The 24,063-nt window shown below is 43.1% G+C and overlaps 1 protein-coding gene across 1 annotated transcript; it reads left to right on the top strand.

The window, feature by feature from the left end:
• The first annotated feature begins 4,834 nt into the window (after nucleotides 1-4,834).
• prmt6 (protein arginine methyltransferase 6) lies at nucleotides 4,835-6,014 on the top strand. The gene has a single exon (XM_028432762.1). The coding sequence runs from the start codon at nucleotides 4,871-4,873 to the stop codon at nucleotides 5,924-5,926; it is 1,056 nt and encodes a 351-aa protein (XP_028288563.1). The 5' UTR covers nucleotides 4,835-4,870; the 3' UTR covers nucleotides 5,927-6,014.
• The last annotated feature ends 18,049 nt before the right edge of the window (nucleotides 6,015-24,063 follow it).

Below are 24,063 nucleotides of genomic sequence, written 5' to 3'. Positions count from 1 at the left end.
TCCCTTGCTGTCTTTACAGAGAAAGCAGTCTTATAAGAAGCCTTGTAGAAAATGTCATCCTCTTTGGCCAAGTAGATTGATCCTGTCATGGCAAACACAGGCATGCATTTACATGTAGTTATCAGTATTTCCAGCTCTTCCTCTGCCCTTTGCCTCACTTTGTGCGCTCTCTTTGCATCACAAGTGCATTATTATTTGCTTCCAATAGAAAATGAATGGAGGCTGAATTGATTTGTCAGTGGTTCACAGGTTGTGTGGGATCAGCCATGATCCATAGTCCTTGTTCTGATGTTACAGTGGAAGGGAGTGAAGGTGTCTCACGTACAAAGCAGGATTACCTGATAATCCTCCCATGTACTAAACACTGTGCAGTGATGTCTGACTACAAACCTTCGTCTGCATTTATCAGTTTAAATTGTTCGGAATTTGCAACAGAGGACTCAAACACACCATAAGAACTCCAATCATTGTCCCAGCTAAAATCATTTTACATACATTTACCAAGAGAAAACACAGCTGAAAAACTTTAAAAATATGAACAATTAAGACAGCGTTGTTTTTCTATGTCTTATATTTAAGCAGCACCATTGCAGTCGTATTTGCAGAGTTTTAATGAGACTAATACAGCACATTCTCATTTACTTATCAAATAACCTCCATTAACAAACACACAATATTTCCAGTTGGAAAATTGCACAGTGGGTTTGTCATGGAGTCAGCATAATATCCCCCCGACGCCGCCACAACGGCTGTCATAGCAGGTTGTACTTAGTAATTTAATCTAATTGCAGTGTAATGTAACTGATACTAGTGTAGCAGAAGGGGATGTGTGTCTACAGGGAAAGGGACGTAATTAATGAGTTGATTACTGGTGCTGCGGACTGACAGGAAAGCATCCTGTCACGCCATTGGTTGGAGCAGCTGAGTAGGTTTGGGTTTGATATGTGCACTGTGCAAACAAGGGGAATGGGAAAGGTCTGGGTCTGAAAACTTAGCTCTGGCCGTTGTTAGAAGTTTTCTACTGATAAGTACTGGCGCACACTGTGTCCATATAGGGAGACGTCAAAGCATGAAACTAGATAAGGCACACTTGGAAAAGGCATTCAGATGGATCCATGCGTGAAACAGTCTTTTTGGGCGAGATGAATTATGTTTGCTGTACGAAACGGGCGAATAAATAGTTGAATAAGAGATGGAAAGTGTGTTATGACACACCAGCATTTACAGATGTGGGCTCTTTCTCTAGGAGTGAGATATCAAAGTAGCCTGGTATTGATCCCCGAGAACAATCAATATGAAGCCATTGCACCTTAGTATTTGTTGCTCAGCAGTCTGCCTTCCTCTGAAACGGGTGATCATGACACTGAAGCAGATGGCTGCTTGTGAAACTGCTCCTATATATTCTGTGCATGTGGTTTGCTGTGACTTCTGCATGCTGTTTGTGCAGATTTCAATGCATGCGTGTATACATATCTGAGCGTGTGTTTGTGTGTGCCAGCCGATGACAGGTCCTGTAATAGTGACTGGATGCAGGCAGCTCCCATGAGGCTGTGCATGCTGACAGCAGCTGGCCACGACAAGGAACAGCTGCTGATGGGCTTCCAGTACAAAGAGTCCACGCAGCACGTTTACTTTATTCTTCCATCTCTCTTTAGATATATTGTTGTCTTTATCACTATTTGTTTGTTCCCATTTTATTTATAACTTTTAATTCTGCCTTCTGTTTCATCTGTCTCTTTAAAATATAGAACACTCTTTGAATTCTGCATGATTCTTTCACATACAGCTTCTGGAGCTTGAGGGCTGAGAGTAGGGGGTGGTGGGGGGTGAAGTAAGCTGGTTATTGATTTTTCCACGACACCCCTCATTGTCCAAAGTGACTGGCCTGCCATCAGCTCCACCATGGTTGACCAACTCAGGCTGCTTCTAACATCTTTTCCCAACCTCAGTATTATCTCTGGATGTAGGACACACTCATACTCTGCTCAGCCCTTCCTTACACCTGATCTGCTCTCAGTGCTGTGCAGGACTATGAAAATAGGAAGCTTTGTTAATGAGGGTCAGCTCTACTCTTTACAAACATGTGTTTTGTTTAAAAAAGATGCAGCTTCATTTGAAAGCAGGTGAGCATTTTAAAAGAAATAGTATTATAGGTAATAATAATGAGATGTGTTCACACCACTGGATAATAATGTCAAAAACCACGTGCTTCCTAACTGATTTCCCCCTGGGGATTAATGAGATAATTATTAATCTTAATTCTTAATCTTAAGTGACATAGTATAGAACAGAAGTAATTTCACTATTACAGCAGCCATATACAGGCACTCATCATAGTAAACATAGATCTCTAAAGGTAAATAAAACAGTATAAACAGTATTTATAAGAAAGAAGATATAAAACATATCTAAAAACACAACTTTGTGGAATTGAAGAGCTAAACCTTGTGAAAAAGTTGTTGGTTATAGAGCACATATTTTGGTCTGTGCTGGTAAAACATTTGTTTTCCTCTGCCTGGTCCAAAGGAACAAGGACCCGACCAGAGTGTAGGGCGTGTTTCTCCCCCTAAGCTCTGTGCAATGAGTGGATCTGTTCGTCTTGGCCCTCATTATAGGGATTTGTTTATCTATACTATAAAACCTTTATGTTTCTTAATGCTAGTATTTAATACTAACAATCTTAACTGGTTACTGTTTTCTATAATGATGATCTTTAGTATTAGACAATGGCTAAAATAAAACTGTAAATGCATATATCAAGCCTCACTGCTTCATAACTCACACAGGAAACCTTTTATAATATAATTTGTTTTGCATAAACCTCCACAATAACTCTGCAATCCTGTTTGGTGTATTCTTCTGATTATCTTAAAACCAAAATTTATTTGATATATACGAATACACACATTGAATACATGCAGGAGGCCTAAATGCTCACAAACAGACATCACATCAAAAGGGTTTGCAACCATTGCTCTAAACTGTCAATAATGATCTGTAATGCTCTTGGATTAGACTGTTAATCCGCTAAGATCAGAGCTGTGCAATTCGTAATTATGAGAAATCTTTTAACCACTGTGTGATCATTACCAGATTATTCACTTACTTGAAGAATAGGGGTAAAATACAGCAGCCGTGGGAGCTGCTGGCTCTGTGTGGACCTGGCAGCGCTTCTACCTGAAGCTTCAGAAGAAGGAGAGGACAACTCGGCCAACAGCTGCTGGTCTGTCTGTTCTGTCTACCAGCTACACCGCCTGCAAAGCCTCCTGCCAAGTGCATAGAATGACAAACCGTCTGCGTTTCACAGTCCAGTAATCTATCCTATTGTATAGTCCTCCTTTGCATTTTGTCCAATTTTGAATTTGACCAGCGGGACGTGGGGGGCCAGCTTTGATTTTTGTCTCATTTAAGGATTACGCTGCATCTTTTCAGATGCTGTTTGGTGCCATTGTGTTTCTGACTTGAACATAAATAAAATGCATCCAGAGGGAACGTGGAGCTTCATTGTTTTTACTACAAATGTATGTCTCATTTTCCCTTGATGGCTGCTGTTTATGTAGAATTATTTCCTTGCTTTATTCTCAATACACTTTTGAAAAGTCTGAATAATTAAATGCATGGTTTCCCACGAGGATCAGTGCTTTAAAGGCAGCACTAGATACAAATTTAGAAGTAGCATTTAAATGTACATGCACACACAAACACCCACCTATCCACACCCACACACACTCCATTTTTCCCCCTTATGTTGCAGTGCTATTATTTCTGTGCTGTCTTGAAAACAACAAACTGTCCTGCATGTTGCTGTGCCTCTCCTCTCAAACCACTGCTTCCTTATTTTTCATCTTCACGAAATGGGATACAGCTCCTGCTCATTTGTCCAGCATCTTTTGCCAGAGAACAGAGTGGAGAGGGTCCCACAGGACTGCCTGGAAGAGAGAGGAGCTGAGCCACAAGGAGCTGTGCTCTGCTTGCCATAACTTTGGAGAGAAGCTCAGATCTGGTAATGACTATGCTGTGTTGTGCAGTTATTAAATAGGCAGTAAAGCTATAAACCACCAGGCCCTGTGTTGATTAGAGCAAGTGAAATGTTGCAGATAATTTGCTGTTGGCTGGTTTTTCATAGATGCATTCCTTAATGTGTTGCATTGATATTGATATATAAATACATCAATATAAAATGTTTCTTTACAGTCAAATATATGAGATTATTTTTCATATTTAGTGGAAGGCCCTGTGACCTTGCACTGCAGGACAAAGCGGGTTAATAGATGATGGATAGATGGATTTACTGGAAGGTGTTTGTAATGGCTGCAACACACCAAGCTGGGAACATTGAGCCACTGGACTGCCTGTATAATGGAAACTGGTTTTATTGTATAATCTGTAGGTGCAGGATTTTGGCCTTGACAATAGAAAAAAAATGATGTGATGGTACAATCAGATTTTGTCACTGCTCAGTTCTCTGTTAATGGCGTGTGTCTGGGTCCTAATGCCGCCTCCAGTCATGGTCTAATTAGTTTGGTTGCCCAGCAAACTGATTTTATGTCAAATAATAAACAATGGCTTCATGAAAATAGATCCAAGAAGACATGGAAAAGGCACCTAGCTTTATTTTTTATTAACTTTTGCACACAGGTTGGAGAATGGCGTTAAACTTGAGTAGAAACTCCAATGTCCCACCTTTCACCTGGCCCTGAATGCCGCACTCCCAACCACAGCTTGTCTGCCGTTCGTTTGTGGGAAGTGTAGTCTGAGTTCACTTCATATCCTTCTTAGAATCAAACATTAAGAACTACAACTCCCAGGTTTAACAACGCGGAAGTAGTGTAACAAAAACAGTACCGGGCTGCAGCACATCACAGCAGAGATGTCTCATGTTGCGAAAAAGAGAAAGTTGGATAAAACCCGACAGGACACGCTTTATTTTGACAGCTATTCCGATGTGACTATCCATGAAGAGATGATAGCGGACCACGTCCGGACCAACACGTACCGGATGGCGATACTGAGAAACAGTGAGTCAATTCGGGGTAAAGTTGTGTTGGATGTCGGGGCAGGAACCGGCGTTTTAAGCATCTTCTGTGCTCAGGCCGGTGCTAAGAAAGTGTACGCGGTGGAAGCCTGCTCGATAGCCGAGCAGGCCGTGAAGATAGTCAAACACAACAACATGGAGGATAAAGTTGAAGTCATTCGGGGCACGGTGGAGACGGTGGAGCTACCGGAGAAGGTGGAGGTGATAGTCAGTGAGTGGATGGGTTACGCTCTACTGCACGAATCCATGCTCAACTCGGTCCTCTACGCCCGCGACAAGTGGCTGAAGCCGGGCGGCCTCATACTGCCGAGCAAGGCGGAGCTGTTCATCGCACCCATCAGTGACCCGGTGGTGGAGGACCGCCTGCACTTCTGGTACACCGTGAAGGACCAGTATGGCGTAGATATGTCCTGCATGTCCGAGTTTGCCCGGAAATGTATCAGGAACTCGGACATCATGGTGAACTCGGTGACCGTGGAGGACGTGCTTTCACACCCGGCCCGCTTCGCCGAGCTCGACCTGCACTCTGTGACCGCGGAGGAGCTGCGGTCGGTGCAGGGTCACTTCAGGTGTGAGTCGTTCGGCTCGGCTGCAGTGAACGCCTTCTGTGTTTACTTCACGGTGACGTTTCCTTGCCCGGATAAACCGCACTCCCTCGTGCTCTCCACGTCTCCGTTCAAACCGGAGACGCACTGGAAGCAGGCCGTGCTGTTCCTGGACGCTCCGGTGGAAGTGGTGCAGGACACACTGGTTACCGGAGAGATCCGCATGTATCCCTTGGAGGACAGCGCCAGGCATATATGTATCCACATGGACTACAGCATAGGACAGGAGAAGAGACAATCCAAGACTTTTTCCATCCCTGACTGGAGCTCAGAGGCTCAGCCATGATGTGGCCCCAACAAACTGCTTTTATCATGACCTGTTCTTCAAATCTGCTGACTGCCTGTTGTGATCACATTAAAAAATGATAAGAATACACTGGTCTGTAGCTCATCTGTACAGACACACATTAAGGAACATCGTGGCTCCTCTCACACTGGTTCACATTCGTATGGCGTGGTCACAGATCAAATAAATATTGATTTAAGACCACATCCTGAAGTGACTCGAGCCAGATTCTAAAATCAGGATTGATGGTCAGATCTGTGTGTCCATACACACTGAAAAAAGTAGGCCCTTCATAGTCTAATGCACAGATTCCATTCATTCTGTGTGTGTGTTATTGATAACACCCGCTTTATGCATAAACTCACTATAAGGTACCGTAGGTAGAGAAGGGAAGATCACAGAATTTCATTAAAAATGTATAAAATCTGCATAATGCATACATATAAATGTAATTATACTCTTCTTAAAATCACTGCTTCCCCAATAGGATGCTGCAAACAAGGCTGGTAGGGCACATGAAGTTGCATCAAGAAGTCTCTTCCACTAAAGAGTGACTCATAAATTCTCACAATTAGCTGCATCTATTATTGTTTTTATAAAATAACCCGTTTACAGTTTTGTGCTTGAATTTCTAGGTCTAACTTTAAAAAGCGTTTGCATGAAGACGGAGTGGATGAATAACATCTGACCACTGATAGCTGAAGGTATGTTTGTAGCTCCTGTACTCGGTGTGAGGCAGGTTTACCAACACTGTGCTCTTAGATATTCTGATAAATTCAATCATGAATATTATTATGTGGATTCTAATCAAAGTTCTGCATTCAAATGAGGATTAGACCAATATATTGACTTGGACTTAGCTGCAGTCAGGCAGGAGGCTGCGTTGCACCGCGGCTCTTTGACTCGGTTCGTTTTTAATGAAGCACCAAATTGGCTTATTATTTTGGTTTAAAACTAGGATTCAGTCTCATCTGTTGACAGTAAACACTGACTTCATGAAAACTTGTAATTCTGCAATTCATTGCTTTCTGCAACATACAGTAGCTTCAGGATATATGTGTGTTATTTCTTGCTATAAAACACTCTTAACTAAATGCAGCTATTAGAGGCAAACTAATGGTGTTGATGAAATAGATTTAAGTATTGATATCCAGTCAATAATACACATTTAATCATTTTTTTTTCCATTTTACTTTTATATTTGAAACTATTGACCTCCACCTTAATGTTCCTGTCTGACCAATGAGAATTAGGATGGACAAGATTGTCATAATCATGGATATAATGTTTAAAAACCTGAGATTTAGTACTGATATTCCATCATATGTGGTATTGATTCACCGTTGGTGGCTCTGACTCTTCTTGTAATTCTAGATTTAAAATACCCATAAATAATACACCTTTAAATTAGAGCATCATCTTTACCACTTTTTCTGCAGGTGCATTTTTCCCATTATGCAATATTATGTTACTCCCAGGTCAAAGCAAGGCCAATCTGTTGATTAAACTTTGATGTAACATTAGCAGATGCTGTGTGTGAATCGTGCTGTGTAAAGAATCTTTTCTTGCATTCTAATTATGCGGCGGTTCATGCGTACACATATGTCCTTTACAACATCGTCACGCTACATTTTCACCTGCTATGTGCTGCTTTGATTTTGTTTCATCAGCACGGATGTGGATCTTTTTTTTTTTAATAAATTGAATTGAATTGAATCACTGGTCACAGTGTCTAATAATCAAAGGCATTGTCCATTATTTCAGGGACAAATGAATAATATGTAAATTACATTTTAAACTTGTTCAAACTGAGGTGTCTCTGTTACAGCTCACCATGATTAACAGTATTTTCCATCAGCGCCTGCTCTTGAATAGTGATAATTATGTTTTACATCAAAACCCTTCATGTACAGTGTGTCTTTAAAGAGCACATTTACTACTTAAGATGTTAGTGTAGGAACATTCTGAGCCTAAAAACGTGTGTGTGTGACTTGGCACAAACTAAACTGATACATTAGGGTCAGTAATTGTTCTTAAACCCTTACATACAAATACACACACACACACATACATCCTTTGTTTTTTAGTGTGAGATCCACTGAAAGAACAATCTATTTAACGACCACATGCAGACCTACTTATTTTGAAAGTTACTTCCTGTCTTTGCATGTTTTCCCTCCAAATATTTCTACTCACCTGTGTCCATTCAGTTGTCTTTGGATTTATAGTCCAGACAATCAACGCTTGTCAGTGAATCCTCACTGGGTTAGTTAACTGTCTCGGTTTGTTTCTCAAGCTGTTGCTTTCTTGGATTTTTTTTAAATCTTTCCTCTCTGTGTCTTCTTTGCAACTGACAAACAACAAATGCAGGTAACTGAATATAGCAACAATGATAGGATGATAAGTATGATGATGTCTATTGCTGTGGAAGGGTCACAGCAACATATCAGAGATTCAACATGGTGGAAATATTTCTATAGGATAGGACACAGGCTATTGCAGGATATGGGATATATTTTAAATCAGTTACTTTGTAGTGTCTCTCACTACTGATGCAAGATCTTACTTTTTTTTGTTGGCAGATCATTGTTGTCGGATGTTAAACAGAGATCAGGGTGGGATTTGTCACCATGGTTACCAAGACAATGGCCAAAATGCTTGTTGCAGAAGGGAGAAGTTTGCCTTGAAGAGTCGGTTTTAAAGGTAGCATTACCTGAAGACGAGCTGCGGTCTGTGGCTTCGGCCTAATGCACGTACCTCTCTGGTGAACGCAGAGCAGGAAGAGAGTGACAACCAGCCAATACTCCGCGCAGGGTCCACCCGGAGGATTGGCTGATGTTTTTAGCATTTTATAGCTTCCACAGATGATTCATATTCTTCGTCTTAATGCGAAACTACCGAACTAATTGGTTGCTATCAGATTGTAAAAAGAAGTTACACTAATTAAACAAAAAGTGCACCAGAATGAAATCTCCCACCCTACCTTTAACCTAAACTGTGACTGAGAGACTGCAACAACCGTGTGGTGGACCTGGTATCGCAGCTCTTCCTTCTACACGTTTTTCTGTATCATGCTGATTATGGAGCTAATATTAGAAAACAAATAATTTAATCTACCAGCAAGAATTGCATTGTTTTTTTTTTCACTCATTGGCTGCACCTGCAATCTCAATTCTCTTTTTTTCTGCCCCCACCCTTATGGAGTTGTTCCAGGCGTTACAGCTCTACAACCTCACCTGAATAATTTGTGATTCATTGCAATCTATCTGTTGTGCTCTTTATATGTGAGGTGGGTCGCTCAGCGTTATTCGCTGCACTATAGTAGCTCTTATTTGTCAGAGGAAAAACACTAACACTAACAAATCCACATACTTTTTACCCAAATTACATTCTGCACTTGTCGCTGGCCTAATGTGAGCCCACGGTGGTTCAATCTCTTCTCAGCTTTCCACAGGTGCCTGAGGGGGAGAAAAAAAAGCCCTGCTGGTAGAACAAAGGAAGGTGTCCAGAGAATGGAAATGTCAAATGCAGCGCAGGCTGCACTGTTAAGCCCAGAATCACACTATTGCATGCACGGCCACTCTTGGCTGCTAAATGCTAAACTAATTGTGATCCATTCCTGCCTGAAATGATTTGGAAACCATTAGAAACAAGTGTTGAAACTTCAAATGGGATTATTTGTGTTGTATTGCACAGCAATTTAGGAGCCAATCAATAGACAATGTGCTTAATCTAACTGATTTCAAGACTCATTGTTCACTGGAGGAGTGGTGAATGAGACAAGAGGCAGCACGGTCTGAACTGGGTTCACAACATGCAATTATCTGTAGAACCCGTCTTCCAACTTTTTATTAGCAATTAAAGTGATAACTAATCTTTAGCGTTCATTTAATGCTTGGTAAATGTTTCAACTTTACAACCTCTCAGGAGTGTTAGTATGGATTGACGGTCCAGACAGGCCAGATGTCAGATTTTATTGAAGCAGTGTGCAGAATATAACAATGAAAGCATTCAGTTTTTAATTTCTATTACAAAATGTTCACATTCTCCACATGATTTTACAGATAAATTAAAAAAAGAAGTGCAGAAATGTCATTTAATCATCCATCTGTCTACAGTAGATCTTTGAATTTTGCACCAAAAATTAACAATTTAAGATTTTTTTTTTATATCATTATTGGTTCAGGCCCATTTAAGATACAGCATCAGTCTTCTATTATCAATTATTACCACTAATCTTCCTCCGAGATTCAAACGAGCCCCTGTTCTTGTTCTGCAGCTATTTTGGTGCTGATTTGGCCAGGCTTTGTGCCTGAGGTCGTATTCTAACACCCAGTCTGAGCTTTTTGGCATTCTGCAGCAGGTTTGATTCATTCTTTCCTCTCATGCCAAAACCTCCCTCAGTTTATGCCAGAGAAGCTGTGCTAGGTCATGGCATGATACAACCAACAACAATGCAAGCTGCAAGTCTGGTTTTGGTTCTAATTAAGTATTAAAATCAGATGATTGCATCATTAGATCATCCTTCAACATAATGTCTTAATTTTTAAGGACGTTATTTTTGATTCTTTGGAGAATTCTTAATCTTGAGTACGAACACTTTCATGTGTTTCTGTGTTAGACCTGTGTTGGACTGGCGGTCTGTCCATGGTGACCGGGGAAAAAGCTCCTACCGTCTCCATGATAAAGCAGGTATGGTTGTTCCCACAGTCTGAGCTGTTTTGGTTATTTTTACAAGGCTCAAATTGCCCTGAAAATTAGATTCATATTTTGTTTGACACCTGTGTCAACAAAACTCCATTGCCGTTCCACAAAAATAGAACTATAAACCAGTTCACAGAGCTTTTGAATGTGAGGGATCTCACATCGCATTCAACACCTCTCTATCACTGTACTGAAGTCAAGTAACATCCCCTGTGAGGAGCTAGTCCTAATGTATTCTGGAGCTTAATTAGAAAAATGTAGATATAGATGGTTTTAATTTGCATTAGTTTGTTTCTGTTGACCGGTTAATATGCATTTCAAAATCATATAATGTAAATCATAAACATGAGCCCTAAAACAACTCTTTGATCGCTGCTGAAACCTGACTGGACTCTGGTGGGACATGGCATCTAATCACAGCTTCCCATTCATCCTTGTATGCTAATGACACCACGGACAAGCCAATAGGATTCAATTCCCACAGTCGGTTACAGTAACCAATATTCCTGTCAGCATATCCTGTGAGGACAAATTGGGAACATGGTATTGACAAAAGCTAATTTGGTGGACCAGCCCCCAGAGTGGTGGACTTCATTTCTCTAGGGCCCAGCAGGCCAGACCATTTGTCATCATTATCATTAGCAACAGGAACTGACCCCTTATGCTACTACACCCTAAAATAAAACTGCGGCGGTATGCCCTTATACATTATTTTTCCACAACAGTAATAAAACTCTACACTTATTTAAATGAGAAACAGTATTTATCCGAGCGCTGAGCTGCAGCCGAGAAAGCCACTGCCTATCAGAACAGCATCCAGCCGGAGGCACTGAAGCGTGACTACATGGACGGACACACACTGTACAACAAGGGCAGATCTGGACGGCGCCTGTTAAGAAAGTAAATCCCAAATCGCTCACAGGGGCACGTAAATCTGAACGGGATGGCCCCGATTCACAATCAGCCCGAGGCAGACGGCTCTCAGCCTGTGAGCAAAGTGCAAATCCACCAAACTGTGTGGCCACATCCTCCGCCCCTCACCCCACCGCCCCCCTAATCCGTTTTCAATCATGCACTTTTTGGATTATGCCCCTATGTAATTCTTCTCAGGTATTGTTTTATAACTTAATATGATATTTCAATTTGGCCGAGTTGGGTTATGGGTTTAGGACACCGTGCAGGATTGGATAAGCAGCAGAGGTCTGCAGGCGGCAGATTGGAGCGGAGGGTTAGTGCCAGGCTGAGAGACGCGTGATAAACCCTTGACACAAAGTCCAAATGGAGCAGGTGCATAAAAGGTGGTGAGACTGACCTGATTCAGTCTTTCCGAAGTATCCTCACATAGCTATGTGATCTGTTTATTTGTCCTGACTGTCACTAAGCGCCTCGCCTTCAAAGACAAGTTTAGATGCTTACGCACAGAGCACAGAGGCATCTGATGCTGCCATGTTGACTGAGTTAATACAAAGTAAATGCGTCTCATCAGACAGGTTTCACTAATAAATGTGGAATAAAACTGACAAACTACATCGCACTCAGGTCCACCTAACACCCAGTTAATCCAAATACGGGCAAAGCAGTAACCTGAGGTGGGGCAGTGCCGCCACATAAGCAGAGACCTCAGAATCTGAGACCTCAGGCGCCGAGTTCACTGACATATGATATTTTTTTTTACTTTTTCAGAAGCACTGAAGCAGCAGAGCGACGGGCGGAGCCTCCTCACGATGTTCCATCAGACAAGATGGAGGGACTTGGCCTCCTTAGGACAATGTGCAGACACTAATTACATTCCACCAGTCCTTTACATGGTAACTTTAATTTTCCTTCATACTTTCACTTCTGAAAGTCATCACTATGTTTAAGATATTCGCCTGAAGTAGCATCTTTCTTCCACTGTTGATGACACAGCTGTATTTTACCTCATAAAAGTCTATTTCTTCATGAACAACCTTCCCTCACCTCCTCCTCCTCCTCCTCCCCCCTCCCTTCCTCCCTCCTCCTCCTCTTTGACTAACAAACACATTCCTCCGGATAAAGGCAACATTACCCTCCATTGAACAGGCTCAAAAATTCAATACATCTGTGCCTGGCGTCGGCCAGACAGGGATGTGCAAAAACAGCTTTACCCATCAATTTTCTAATAACTATCACAAGATATGACAAGAAGAGGGGAAAAAATTAACAACACACACACACACACAAGACTGGTGGTGCAGACGAGGCCACATGGTAGTGGGTCTCTGCAGACTCCAAGAGCTCTCTATTGAACCTGCTGATGGATTTGAAGGCACATGGTCACTTTGTCTTTGCATGTGTGAATAATAATACTCCTCCACATCCTCTTTTCATTCTCCCCGCTGACCTCTAGCATGTCTCCTCTGACACTGCCCGGCCTTAACATGGTAATAAAGAGGGGTTGGAGGACTTTAGCCTTTTATTGGTCTCCATTTACAGAATCCCTGTGCAGAACCCAGTCTGTGTGAGCTTAATGTTTGCAGACCTTGGAAAAAAAAGAGACAGAACAGAGCTTAAGAGTCAGTAGATGAGCTTCAGAAATGTATTGTGAGAGAACATTCTTTTTTTTTGTTCACGGTGTCTTTGTATTGAGTCAATAAGTGGGAATTAAATGTGCTCTTTGGTAGCTCTCCGCCGCCGCTCTCCTCCTTTTTTTTGTAGCTGAGTGAATTAGAAAAAGAGGTTCATGTCAGGGAAGTTGCCCTTGGGCTCACAGAGGAGAGGGAAACGAAGGGGGAGAGAGAGAGGCAGCTGTGTGAAGAGCTGTCTCGGTGGCTGAGATAGTCGACACTGTATCCTTAACCTTTCCACTGTGGCACAAAGTGAAAGATAAATTAAATGCTGTCCCATTAAACACAGGGACCATGTTAAGATGCTTTGATTAATACTTATCTTGGCATCTTGTTGAGCTTTCTAGCCTTGAAAACTCTCCTTCTGGCTCTGGAAGTGCACCTTTTCTTCTAAATAATGACACTTAGTGAGAAAATAGTGTGAGTCTGTGTTTTAAAGCAGACACAACTGTGCAGGTGTCAGAAATCTGTCCCTGTTTTGGCTCATTTGTTGAAGATAGTGCTTTGTCTAGCAGTTGTGAACATGTAATTGTTAATGTCTCTTAGTCTGACATCACGTTCTGTGGAACGCATGTATGGTAATCCCCACAGATTCCACAGGAAAGTGTTAATATGATTTTAATCTAAGCTTTAACTTTCTCCGTTTTGTGTAATCTGCCACAGTAGGACCCCCCCCCTCCCTCTCTCGCTGCCACGCTGCTGCACATTTGAATGTGATCACATACAGTATTTAGATAGAAACGTGTCACGAGTGGACAACTGCGACACACAGCAGAAAATGCCTGAAACCCATCCAGTCATAAAACAGTTATTAAAGCGTGTTTCTGCTCGCGCTCAGCCGCTGCTCGCTTCCTTCAGCAGAGAATGAAACTTGAGGTGAAAGTCAGTTGTCAAAGCCTCACCTCCTCATTGTGTCTGAGAGCACTGAGTCTGGTCACTCTCTGCGGTCTCTGGAGTCACCCGGGATCTTATTCTTACGCGCCTTTTCATATTTGGCCAACTTTTGCTTTGTTTAGAAACGCTGCATGTGCTTTCTGGAGGATTTCTCCTGTATAATCTCCACCTGTGTGCCACCGGCTCGTAAGTGACGTGAGTTGCGCTTGTACCGGGAGCTCCCCTCCATTCCCCGGGAGCGACGGAGACAAGCGGGTCGCTTCTGTACGCCGTGCCTCCCGTTCCTGCGCCGTACTAAGATGTCCCGTTTTAAAGCGGATTTATTTGGCTGCAACAGGCTACACGGCCGAAGGGTCTCGACGATATGAAGCGCTGAAAACCAAGGTGAGAGGCTGAGGCAGCCGATTTCTTTTGATTTCATTAATATCCAACTGGATGGTGAGGCGCGTAAACTTTTGAAGCTTCGCTGCGACGCACGCCGAGTGGGTGGCCAAATTGTGAGTCGTGATTGGAAAAAGTAAACAGAGCAGATGCTATTTTGATGGTTCTCTTGCTCTACTTTCAGTCAGCCCCGCAGCCTGCGTTTCCCCGTGCGTGGACATGTACAAATCAACACCTTTGGTGCCAGACCATTAAAGGAATGAGTTGTACCTTTGGTGCTGTTGTCTATAGAGGAAAGAGGTGCGTTACACTTTCTTTGAGAAGAGCTGCTTTTACCTAAAGCTGTGCGTAATTACCACAAACAGAGACTGGTGTTTTAAATGGACGCGCTGCATGCGCACAGGCTGCTTCTCAGCCACGCTCAGCTCACACATGATTTCATACCGTCTCCTCTGACAGCATCCTTTAAAATAATGATGTAACTATGACAGGTGTGAGGCCTCTCTCAGCCTATAGATACACATTGTATGCATCCACACAGCGAGCTGCGCAGAGGGCTGTCAAGCTGCTGCGACGTTAACCTGTGTCATGACCTGACTCCATCTCACACCCTCCTCTCACTCTGTGATAATCAATTAAGGTGTGAGAATGTGGAGCACTCCGGAAGATTGTTCACAAAAAATCTCTTCATTTTTTTTCTGACATTTCAGGTCACAAATGAAGCAGAAATTATTTTAAACCATGACGCCTCAAAATCCGGGTTTCCATTTATCCAGAGAAAGCACGTGTGTGTGTGAGCAGACCTGAAAGTTGTGATATTAAATGATGTTAAATGTATGACATCATCCGTCTATATTTATATATTTATTTATGTATTGCCTAATTATCCTGGATCACTAGGACTTAAATTGTAGAATGGCACTGGCACCATTTCCTTTTAAATAGTATTCTTTTTAAAATATAATAAAATCTTCCATTTACGCATTTGGAGCTCATCTGGTGAGGAAACGATAGTAGCCCTATGGACATGAAGGTTTTTGAACAATTACGCATCATTTTGAAGTGTCACAGCAAACTCACACATTTCATTTATTTTGTTTTTTTCAAATACTTTGCCTCTTTTCTTATCATATCTCTTATTTTTCTCACACCTTTTTCCACTCAGAATTATCAAGTATCTGGATTTTTCCTCCTCCTATTTAGCCCGGATGCTATAATTCCTTCGAGACTCCATTTACGCCCGCATTTGTTGGATAATTTAAAGCGACTCGGGTGAACTCCACCAAAAGAGGTTCACCCACAGGCGATCCTCCTTCTCCCTACTGAGTTTCTAAAAGGTCCCGAAAGAGGATGGCGCGTGGCGATGCCTATGAGAGGGGGGGCGGGTGGGGAGGCTGAAGGCGAGGTGGAGAAGGGCTTGGAGGGGTGGGGAGAGAAAGCATAGGTGTGCGTTGGAAGGGTTGGAGGGGGAGAGAAACAAGCTGAGTGTGCGTCTCATCTAATAGAGCCTCGGAGCGCATTATCTTCCCCGTCATCTCCGTCTGGGCGGTTGGTGCTGCGCCGTGCCGGGGAAAACGGCCAGGAGAAGATACGTTGATGGGAGCGGATATTCTCAGCAGCCGAGACTAATTGGTGTGATTCATGTCCTGTTGAGTGACTGAAATCTATTCATAGCAAAGGGAGAAGATAAAAGAGGAGAGTGGCGAAGAGATTCGCGCAGAGAGCCGCACGCAGGAGCCTTTTGGAAATGAGGGAATTATAAACAGGTCGGAAATTGAGCAGGGACGCTCAGCAGCAGGTCAAAGTTTCTTTTGCAGTAGTGGGTCTTTTTTCCTTTTCTGCGGACATCACTGTGCCTCAGATTGACGCCGTGATGGAATGACACTTGGAGAGAAAGAGAGAGAGAGAGAGAAAGAGAGAGAGGATGATGGACACTTTGGCACCGGGGCTCCTGCTCAGAAATCCTTCCGTTTACAGCAGGCGCGGTGCTGACCGAGCCCTCAGGACGGTGATCAGTCATTTGTTTTGAAGTGGCAGGAAAATCCTCCTCTTGATTGAGAACAAGAGTGAGAGATGGTGCGCGCAGCGATTCCTGTGAGACTGACGTGCGTACTCATCACATTCCCGTTAAGGTGCGCATCTTAAAGAGCTTCATTCTTCATTGATGATCATTCTGCTGCTCTGAACTTGTTGAACGGCGTTAAAGAGCAAGGGGGGACAGGGACTACCCCGGTCCAAGAGCCGGCCAATCACGAAATGTAAGTTTTCTATTTGCTGGTAAAGTTTACTTTGCGTTTGTTGAATGGTGCTTCTACACTCCTGCAGGGGAAGCAGCTAGTTGTTAAGTGTCTTGGCTGCATGTGTGTCCAGCAATCAGCAGAGAACTGTGTGTTTTTTCCAACTTTTAATCCAAAGAAAGACTTTTAAAAAGAGGAAACCTTGTATGCATCCAAAACTTGACACCATTTCCTCAGGTCATTAGTAGAGGCGCCCCCTTGTGGAACTTATCACCGCATCGCTGCCTGTCTATATTGCATTGCGCATAATTAGATTGATGTCATGCCAGTTGGCCTACCTCTAATAGCCTGTACTACAGTGTAGCTGTGTCTTGACCAGTTTTGTTGACTTTTTTTGTTGCAGCTATTAATTGAAAATGTTCATTGTTGCTTTGTGGCTGCAGGCAGGTGTGTCTGTGGCTGTGCAGGCTTTTCGCTCAGAAGATGTTACCTTGGCCTTGACTTGGATCATATCTAACAATTTTACTTGCACGCTCACACTTATCATATCTGACTTGAGTTTAGGGTTAAGCCAGATGATACTGAGTGGAGAGGAGCGTTTCAGGTTTAGCACAGATCATGTGACGGCTTCTTACATGTTTGATGTAGTAATAAAATGAGTCATCTTTTGTGTATTTAAAGCAGCTGTCACTTTAAACCCTATGACTGTTCCAGCCTTTTCACAATATTGTCAGCTTGATAGAGAGAGAGAGAGAGAGAGAGCTACCTGGCTGAGCACATTCTTTAGAGCTAAAGTGGACATTTTGAGTATCCAGACATGTCACTGTGGTTGCAGAATAATGTGCTAGCAGCCTTTTAGGAAAAGTGTCTTTAATAATGCATAAGGTGTTTCCGTGTCGCAAAGAGAGAGAAGCATGCTTGGTGGCAAGAAGAGGCGGAAAGGGTGAGGAAGAGAGGGATGGAGGGAGGGCGGCAGAGGCGTGATCTTGTCTTACTGTCTCATTTGGTGCCCCGTGAGCTGCTGTATTTGTGGAGTAACTGACGCCCGAGGGTGTTGAGCTCGACTCTGGGGCAGCATCGCCACAGTCACCCTGTCAGAAGTGCTGCTCGCACATGCACAGAGTGCACGAGGTAGCTTCAGCAGCTTCAGCAGCTCTGGAGAGGGAGGTGGTGGTGACAGAGGATTGTGGCAGATGCAGCTGGTGGAGGCAAGTGAAGCATGTCCTCAGCAGTCAGGGGCGTATATATATGTCTGTGAGGCCTGACCTGTCTGGAGCTGAAGAGGGGCTGCATTTATACCCTGCTGAAGGAACAGTCGGAGTTCACACATGGAGCAACTCAAACTACAAACTAATACAATTCCAAGTGGGAAACTTGTAGCTTCAATCTTATTGCAGGATTTATATCAGAGGCGGAAGTACAAGCCTGTTTTACTGAACCCTCAAGCAGCCCACCCATCCTCAACAGTCACTGAACCAGCTGTCAGCACTGCACCCATTTGCTACCTGTCGCCATTATTAAAAGATCATAGCACGTCGATTGAAGACGGCAACATGTTAAGAAGTGGAAAAGAGCGCTAAGTAATGGACTGAGTCACAGGCGAACCCCGGGGATGCATTATAGACGTGCTCACTGTTCCACAGTAACGCTGGCTGTCATGTTTGCGGGGCCGTGCTCCCCCATCCGTATGTTTATTCATGAGGACAGCGGCTCTATTGGCAGGTTGTTAACAGGCAAGATTAGGAATTCTGGAAAGCCAGGCAGAGAAATCTGGTGAGTGGAGAGCACAGAGAGCAGGCAGAAGCCCTTTCTTTTTTTGTTTCTGAAGCTGGTCCAGCTTCTATCTTTATCTATCTTTAATCTGTTTCAGTCTGCCGTCCTGTCCTTCTCCCCTTCTTTCGCCTGCACTCTTGTTTCTCTTTAGTAAGGCACTGGTGGGGAATATGAAACAGGTGGGAAGATGAAATTCTGTAGAGACAGGACACAAGCAGGGTCAGACATTGCCCTTGAAAGTGAATAAAATGCGTGAAATTAAAAATGAAAGGCAGAAAAATATCCCAGGTATCAGCGGTAACCTTGTAATTACCCCAATTTATTCTGGCCTGAGCGCACCCTTTGGAGGTGGATTTTGTTTTACATTTAAATCCAAATTGCTTAATAATGTGGCAGGTGTGTAAGTGCTGCCCCCTGTGGGCCACCATAGATGATCTGAGATGGAAATTATGGCCTGGCAGCTCTTTCCAGTATGTTCAGGCCTCACAGAACTACCAAAAAAAAATGCAGTTGGCACCAAACAGCCCACAGCAGGAGAAACTGCTGAGCACACACAAAGCACTGGTCAACAAAAAATAAAACAATCAATATGGGCAAGAATTGGAAAGAGGAAGGATGGGAAATGAGGCGATCAGGGACAGAGGAGAGCTGCCAAATGGAACCATAAATGTACACCTGCACGCGTTTCAGGGTTAAAGTGCTGCAAACAGAGGAAATTTAACAGGATTAGTTCGTTAGTTCACTTAATGACATGCATGATTTACAAACGATCCCCGGCAGTAATAAAAAGCAGCCTCAGGGACGCTCGTTTACCATTTCCCCGGTGATTTGGAGAAACACTCCGTCATGCTCCAGTGGCCTCCGGAATGAAATGGAAGCGGACGCCGGGGACGGAGACGGGCGAGCCGACGGTCGGGTGCAAAGGGTGGCTGTTTGGGTGGGAGGTGACCTCAGCAACCAAACAAACCCAACCCAGCTCCACCGGACTTGTGAAAGATTCATGAGTTTAAATATAAAAGCTTGCAGGTTCTGCTGGGCTGATACCTACGGTCCCCCCCTGTCGTTTCTAGGCAGCCTCACACACTGGCCTGTGTTTATATATTTAACCTGAGCTGCTGATCAATACTGGTTATTTTCCTTCCTTTTTTTGCATTACTCACTGTGTCATAATACATGCTACATTCATTTCCCTCTTTGCTACTGTAAACTTCTCCCTCCACCATCCAGAGCTACATTCTTTCTACACTTGTTTTTTTTATATCTGCTTTTTTCTCATTAAAAATCCCCAGACCTAAGAATATTGGACGAACCCTTGTGAGTCAATGAGTGCCTGAAGTCTTCAGTTCATGCAGACGGCAGTGCTCGCTCTCCCGGGTGCTTCTCTCCGGGGCCTTCACTACTTCATGATTCCCTGACTAACTTGAATATTCCTCCTCTTCTCTCCACGTGTCCCCTAATGCATAGAAAACCACCAGATAAGTGACCACCAGTGACCTTTTCCTGTTTTTACCCTCCATACCTTTCCCTCTTAGTCATCCTGATAAAGTTGAATTTTTCTTTTCTTTGGATAAACTCCAGGCTTCTCTTCAGTGTTTTTTGTAACAGCAGGGGATTTTTTTCTGTTTTTGAGGCTTATACCAGGGGTTGGCATCTCATGGTGAATCCTCTGAGGCTCTGCTCGGGAAGTCTTCTCTTGATTGTTGACATGGAAACATGTCCGCCTACCGGCGGGAGCGTTTCTGTCTCGCTGTGCAGTCACAAAGAAATCATGATTTTCTGCTCATTCAGACCTCTGCTCCTCGCTATAGGTCACTTAACATTTTGTTGCACACCTGCTTCTTTTAAAAGCAACCGATGGTTATCACATAGTTCATTAATGTTGCATATTTCACCTTAATTGTGGTGAATGTGGGCAGGTAATGGGAAAGTGTGCATGCTGTGGAATCCATGCAGTGTGTTTGTCGAGCATTTAGGCCGCTTGTTGGGTGATGACGCCTCTTCTTACATTTTTAAAAGGTTTCGAATGTATACTTCCAGTTTATTTTTTTTTTAACTTTATCTTCATGCCGCCTCACACCCTGCGACCTCCCACTGTTCCTGAACGTGTTTATCGCTCTGTGCCTACGGTGCAATATATATTCCTGTATATGGAAGAGTTTCAGACTTCCTGCGAGCGCGCCTCCTCTGATGTCCTCAGACCTTGATCGATGGTCGGGGGGAAGCGGCCTGCCCGAAAATAAACCTATTTCTCACTTAAAATGCACGTCCACACTTCTTCCATCTGCTCTCCTTTCCCTCCCTCTCTCTCTCTCTCTCACCTGGTCTCCATGTGGGGGTGACGGAGGGTTATGAGCAGGGAGTAATGAGAGGAAGGGGCTTCTGTGTCCGGGGATGGCGGACTAATAACGACCCTTCTTTTGTGATCTCTATTGCTTGTTATCGAAGCTCTCACTGGTGCTTGTTGTCTCATTATCTATGACTCGAACTACTTTTTTATCCAGAGGTTGCACGTGGAGCGTGCACACACACCCTTCACACACTCTCTGGTCATCTCTTTGGTCTCCCTCTTAACATGGTAATATTATGTCTCTTAATGGGAACAGGAGCTCTGTGCCAAGAGTTCCTCTGGATAATTGGCTGCTTCCTCACCTGCTGACATCTCCCCCATTGACATTCTTACATTTTAAATTTAAGGTGCTTCATTTCTTCTTCCCGTCTTAACCTCTTCCTCCTTCCTCTGTCCTCTGACTTACAATGCTCACTCGTGTATTTCTTTTTTGCTTCTCATTTAACACCGTTCTTGCCCACCTTCTGCAGAATTGAGCCCTGTTTTCAATTAAAAAAACATCATATGACACCCATAATAATAATAAGAATATATTCATAATACTTAAAAAATGATACATGCAATAAGAAGCAGTTTCAACAGGATGTTTTTTTAGCTTGCACCTGATTTTAGAGAGAGGATCTTTCACCTCACCTGTAGCACATTTTCCTGCCTCTATAATCGTGTTTTCATTCGTATTAACTGTTCTTTCCCTGCTGTGTGCCTTTCCTGCTTTGCACACAGTGTGTATATACTATGTATGAATGCTACTGAGGCTTTGCTCCTGACCTTGGCTGTTCCTTAAAAATGATGATTTACATTCAATCAGATTGAAATGACTCTGAATGGCACAGTGTGAAACACAGAGACAGCCCTCATCCACCATACTTCAGCACGACGCATCCAATTTACATTTTGAGAGGCAAATAAAAATAGCATTATTGCCACATTTCCGTGTATGCGCTTTCGAAATGCTGCTCAATGTGCCTTTTATACTATTTAATCTGAACGTCACAGTTACACATCTGCACATTTTATCACTGTCTAATGATCTCTTGGCTTTAGTTAGACCAGTAAATGTGCAGCTCCTATATAAAGTGCACTCTGTTTTCCACGCTCACAAATTAGTCATTATAATTCAGCCACAGTTTGTGTGGTGCAAATAAATCTGTGCACCACAGTATGTACAGTATGTGGCCGATTTTATCGATACTGTTGCATTTGTCTACGGGATGTATTTGAATTAATTTGCAACATTTTTACAATAAATTAGACTAGATTGTTCACTAAATTGGGTCAAATTAGTTGCTTCTTTTTCACACACTGTTGAAACATTGCAAAAGAAGGCCCAGTGATCTGTCCCCCTTTGTCTCAAACTCTGCTTCCCATCAATCATCCTTAATCTGAAACCTTCACACATTGACGTACCCACGGCCTTGGCAAAGAGCCTCACTGCTGGTCGACAACAACCCAGTTTAAAAGGTCTGAAATGATGTTTCAAAAAGCCAATAGAATAAGCAGTGGAAGAGAAGAGGCTGCAGGAAATTAAGGCAGATGCAGTAGAGTTTAGGCGGTTTAAAACTAAGACAAAAGGAAAAGCGAGGACACGGCCCACAACAGTTGGCAGTTATAAATGGATGCTTTGCACCTTATGAAGTAACTGTGTGTGATGTAGTGCTGCGGCTGTAGCTATGGCAGACTCACATGCATTAAAATTTAAAAACATCACAGTCGTATGGTGAATTGGATACTATCTAGTGGACATCTAGGAGATACTTGTGTTTCTGTTGGTCCTATCACCAGCCTTTACAGCTTTATAATTATTATGTCATAATAATTATTATTATATCATTATCATTGTCATTGTTTTTGTGTTTTGGTTCATTTTCACTCATATCACCAGGCTCAGAAAACAGCAAAACATTAACAAAACAATCTGTAGTGACACATTGGATTGTCATCGTTCATCAGGTAGACACAAAATGAAGGATTATGTCTGTATCTGTTCATCTCATATAAGGAAATATGCCTCTGACTGGTGCATTCAGCATGTTGCTGTAAGCACAGATGGAAAAAAGAGGAAAAAAAGAAAATCAATTCAGGTTAATGTACATTCAATCAAATGCTAATCCAGTTACAGGCTTTATTTTCTCATGACTTTTCAAATATAAACACTAACTTCTTGTTTTTTTTTCCTATAAGGAAAAAAATGATATATTATTCATGACAGCACTGACACAAATGTGGTGCATCCCTGGCTGTGAGTGCTCACTGATAGCCATTTAAGTATCATAATACACCCGATGTTGCCAACTTTTATTTTTGAACTACTTTATGTTCACTGCACAATTGATTGCTACAATACAGTCTACCGTTACAGTAACAGTAGTCTTTATCTTTAAACAAGAGTAGCACTTAGCATCTGCGCACCCAAAAAAAGAAGCTTATACATTGATATTTGCATTCAGTGTACAGAAGGAAGCAGAGTGTTTTACAGTACTGTGCCAGCATAATTCCTTCATGTTCTTCTCACTCTTTAACATTCCAGTCCATACAGTGTGGGATGTGAGAGGAGTGTGCATGGATTGTGTGTGTGTGTGTGTGTGGAGGTTGGGAGAAGCTGTAACACTGTAGGCCTGAGTGCGATGAGGGTTCGGTGTGAAAGCAGCAGGATCCAGTTTACCCTGATGGCCTCACTTTACTGAGCTTTGATGGACAACAAACACCAACACGTTGCCCGTTTCTCACACCCATCCAACTTCCTATTCACACGTACACCTTTTACCGTTGCTGTGGCCCCAGCTAATGTTCTCTCACTGTCAAAGTCTATTCCCATAAGAGGGCTATATTCACCCCCTGCTCTCTCTTCTTCTGTTTCTCCACAGTGCCAGATCGTCACACAGAACGAGGACCATGATTGACAGCCAGGCGAGCTGAGGAGAGCCGTCACTCATCTTCCTATCAGCGTGTCAGAGGGCTATCGTCTTCTTCGCCTCCCCCCTCCTCTTCCTCCACTTTCTCCTCAACCGTACCTCCTCCCTCCCTCCCTCAGTCGTCTCCTCTTATCTTCTCAATGGACTGGTAACCCCGCCGCTTCACAGTTGGCCAAAACTCCAGAAATCTGACAGGAACAAAAAAAACACTACCCCTTTCTCCACCTAAAGGGAGTTTGGCATGCCTCCTCACTCCAGCTGAGTGAGTTGCAGTAAGTGGAAGCAAAAGAGTGATTCCTTGTTT

The sequence above is a fragment of the Parambassis ranga genome, chromosome 20, assembly GCF_900634625.1.
Source record: "Parambassis ranga chromosome 20, fParRan2.1, whole genome shotgun sequence".
In the NCBI taxonomy this organism is placed as follows: domain Eukaryota; kingdom Metazoa; phylum Chordata; class Actinopteri; family Ambassidae; genus Parambassis; species Parambassis ranga.
This window is presented reverse-complemented; position numbering and strand designations above follow the sequence as displayed.

Excerpts from the sequence above, each read along its gene's own strand:
- prmt6 (XM_028432762.1), top strand. The coding sequence starts at position 4,871 with ATGTCTCATGTTGCGAAAAAGAGAAAGTTGGATAAAACCCGACAGGAC.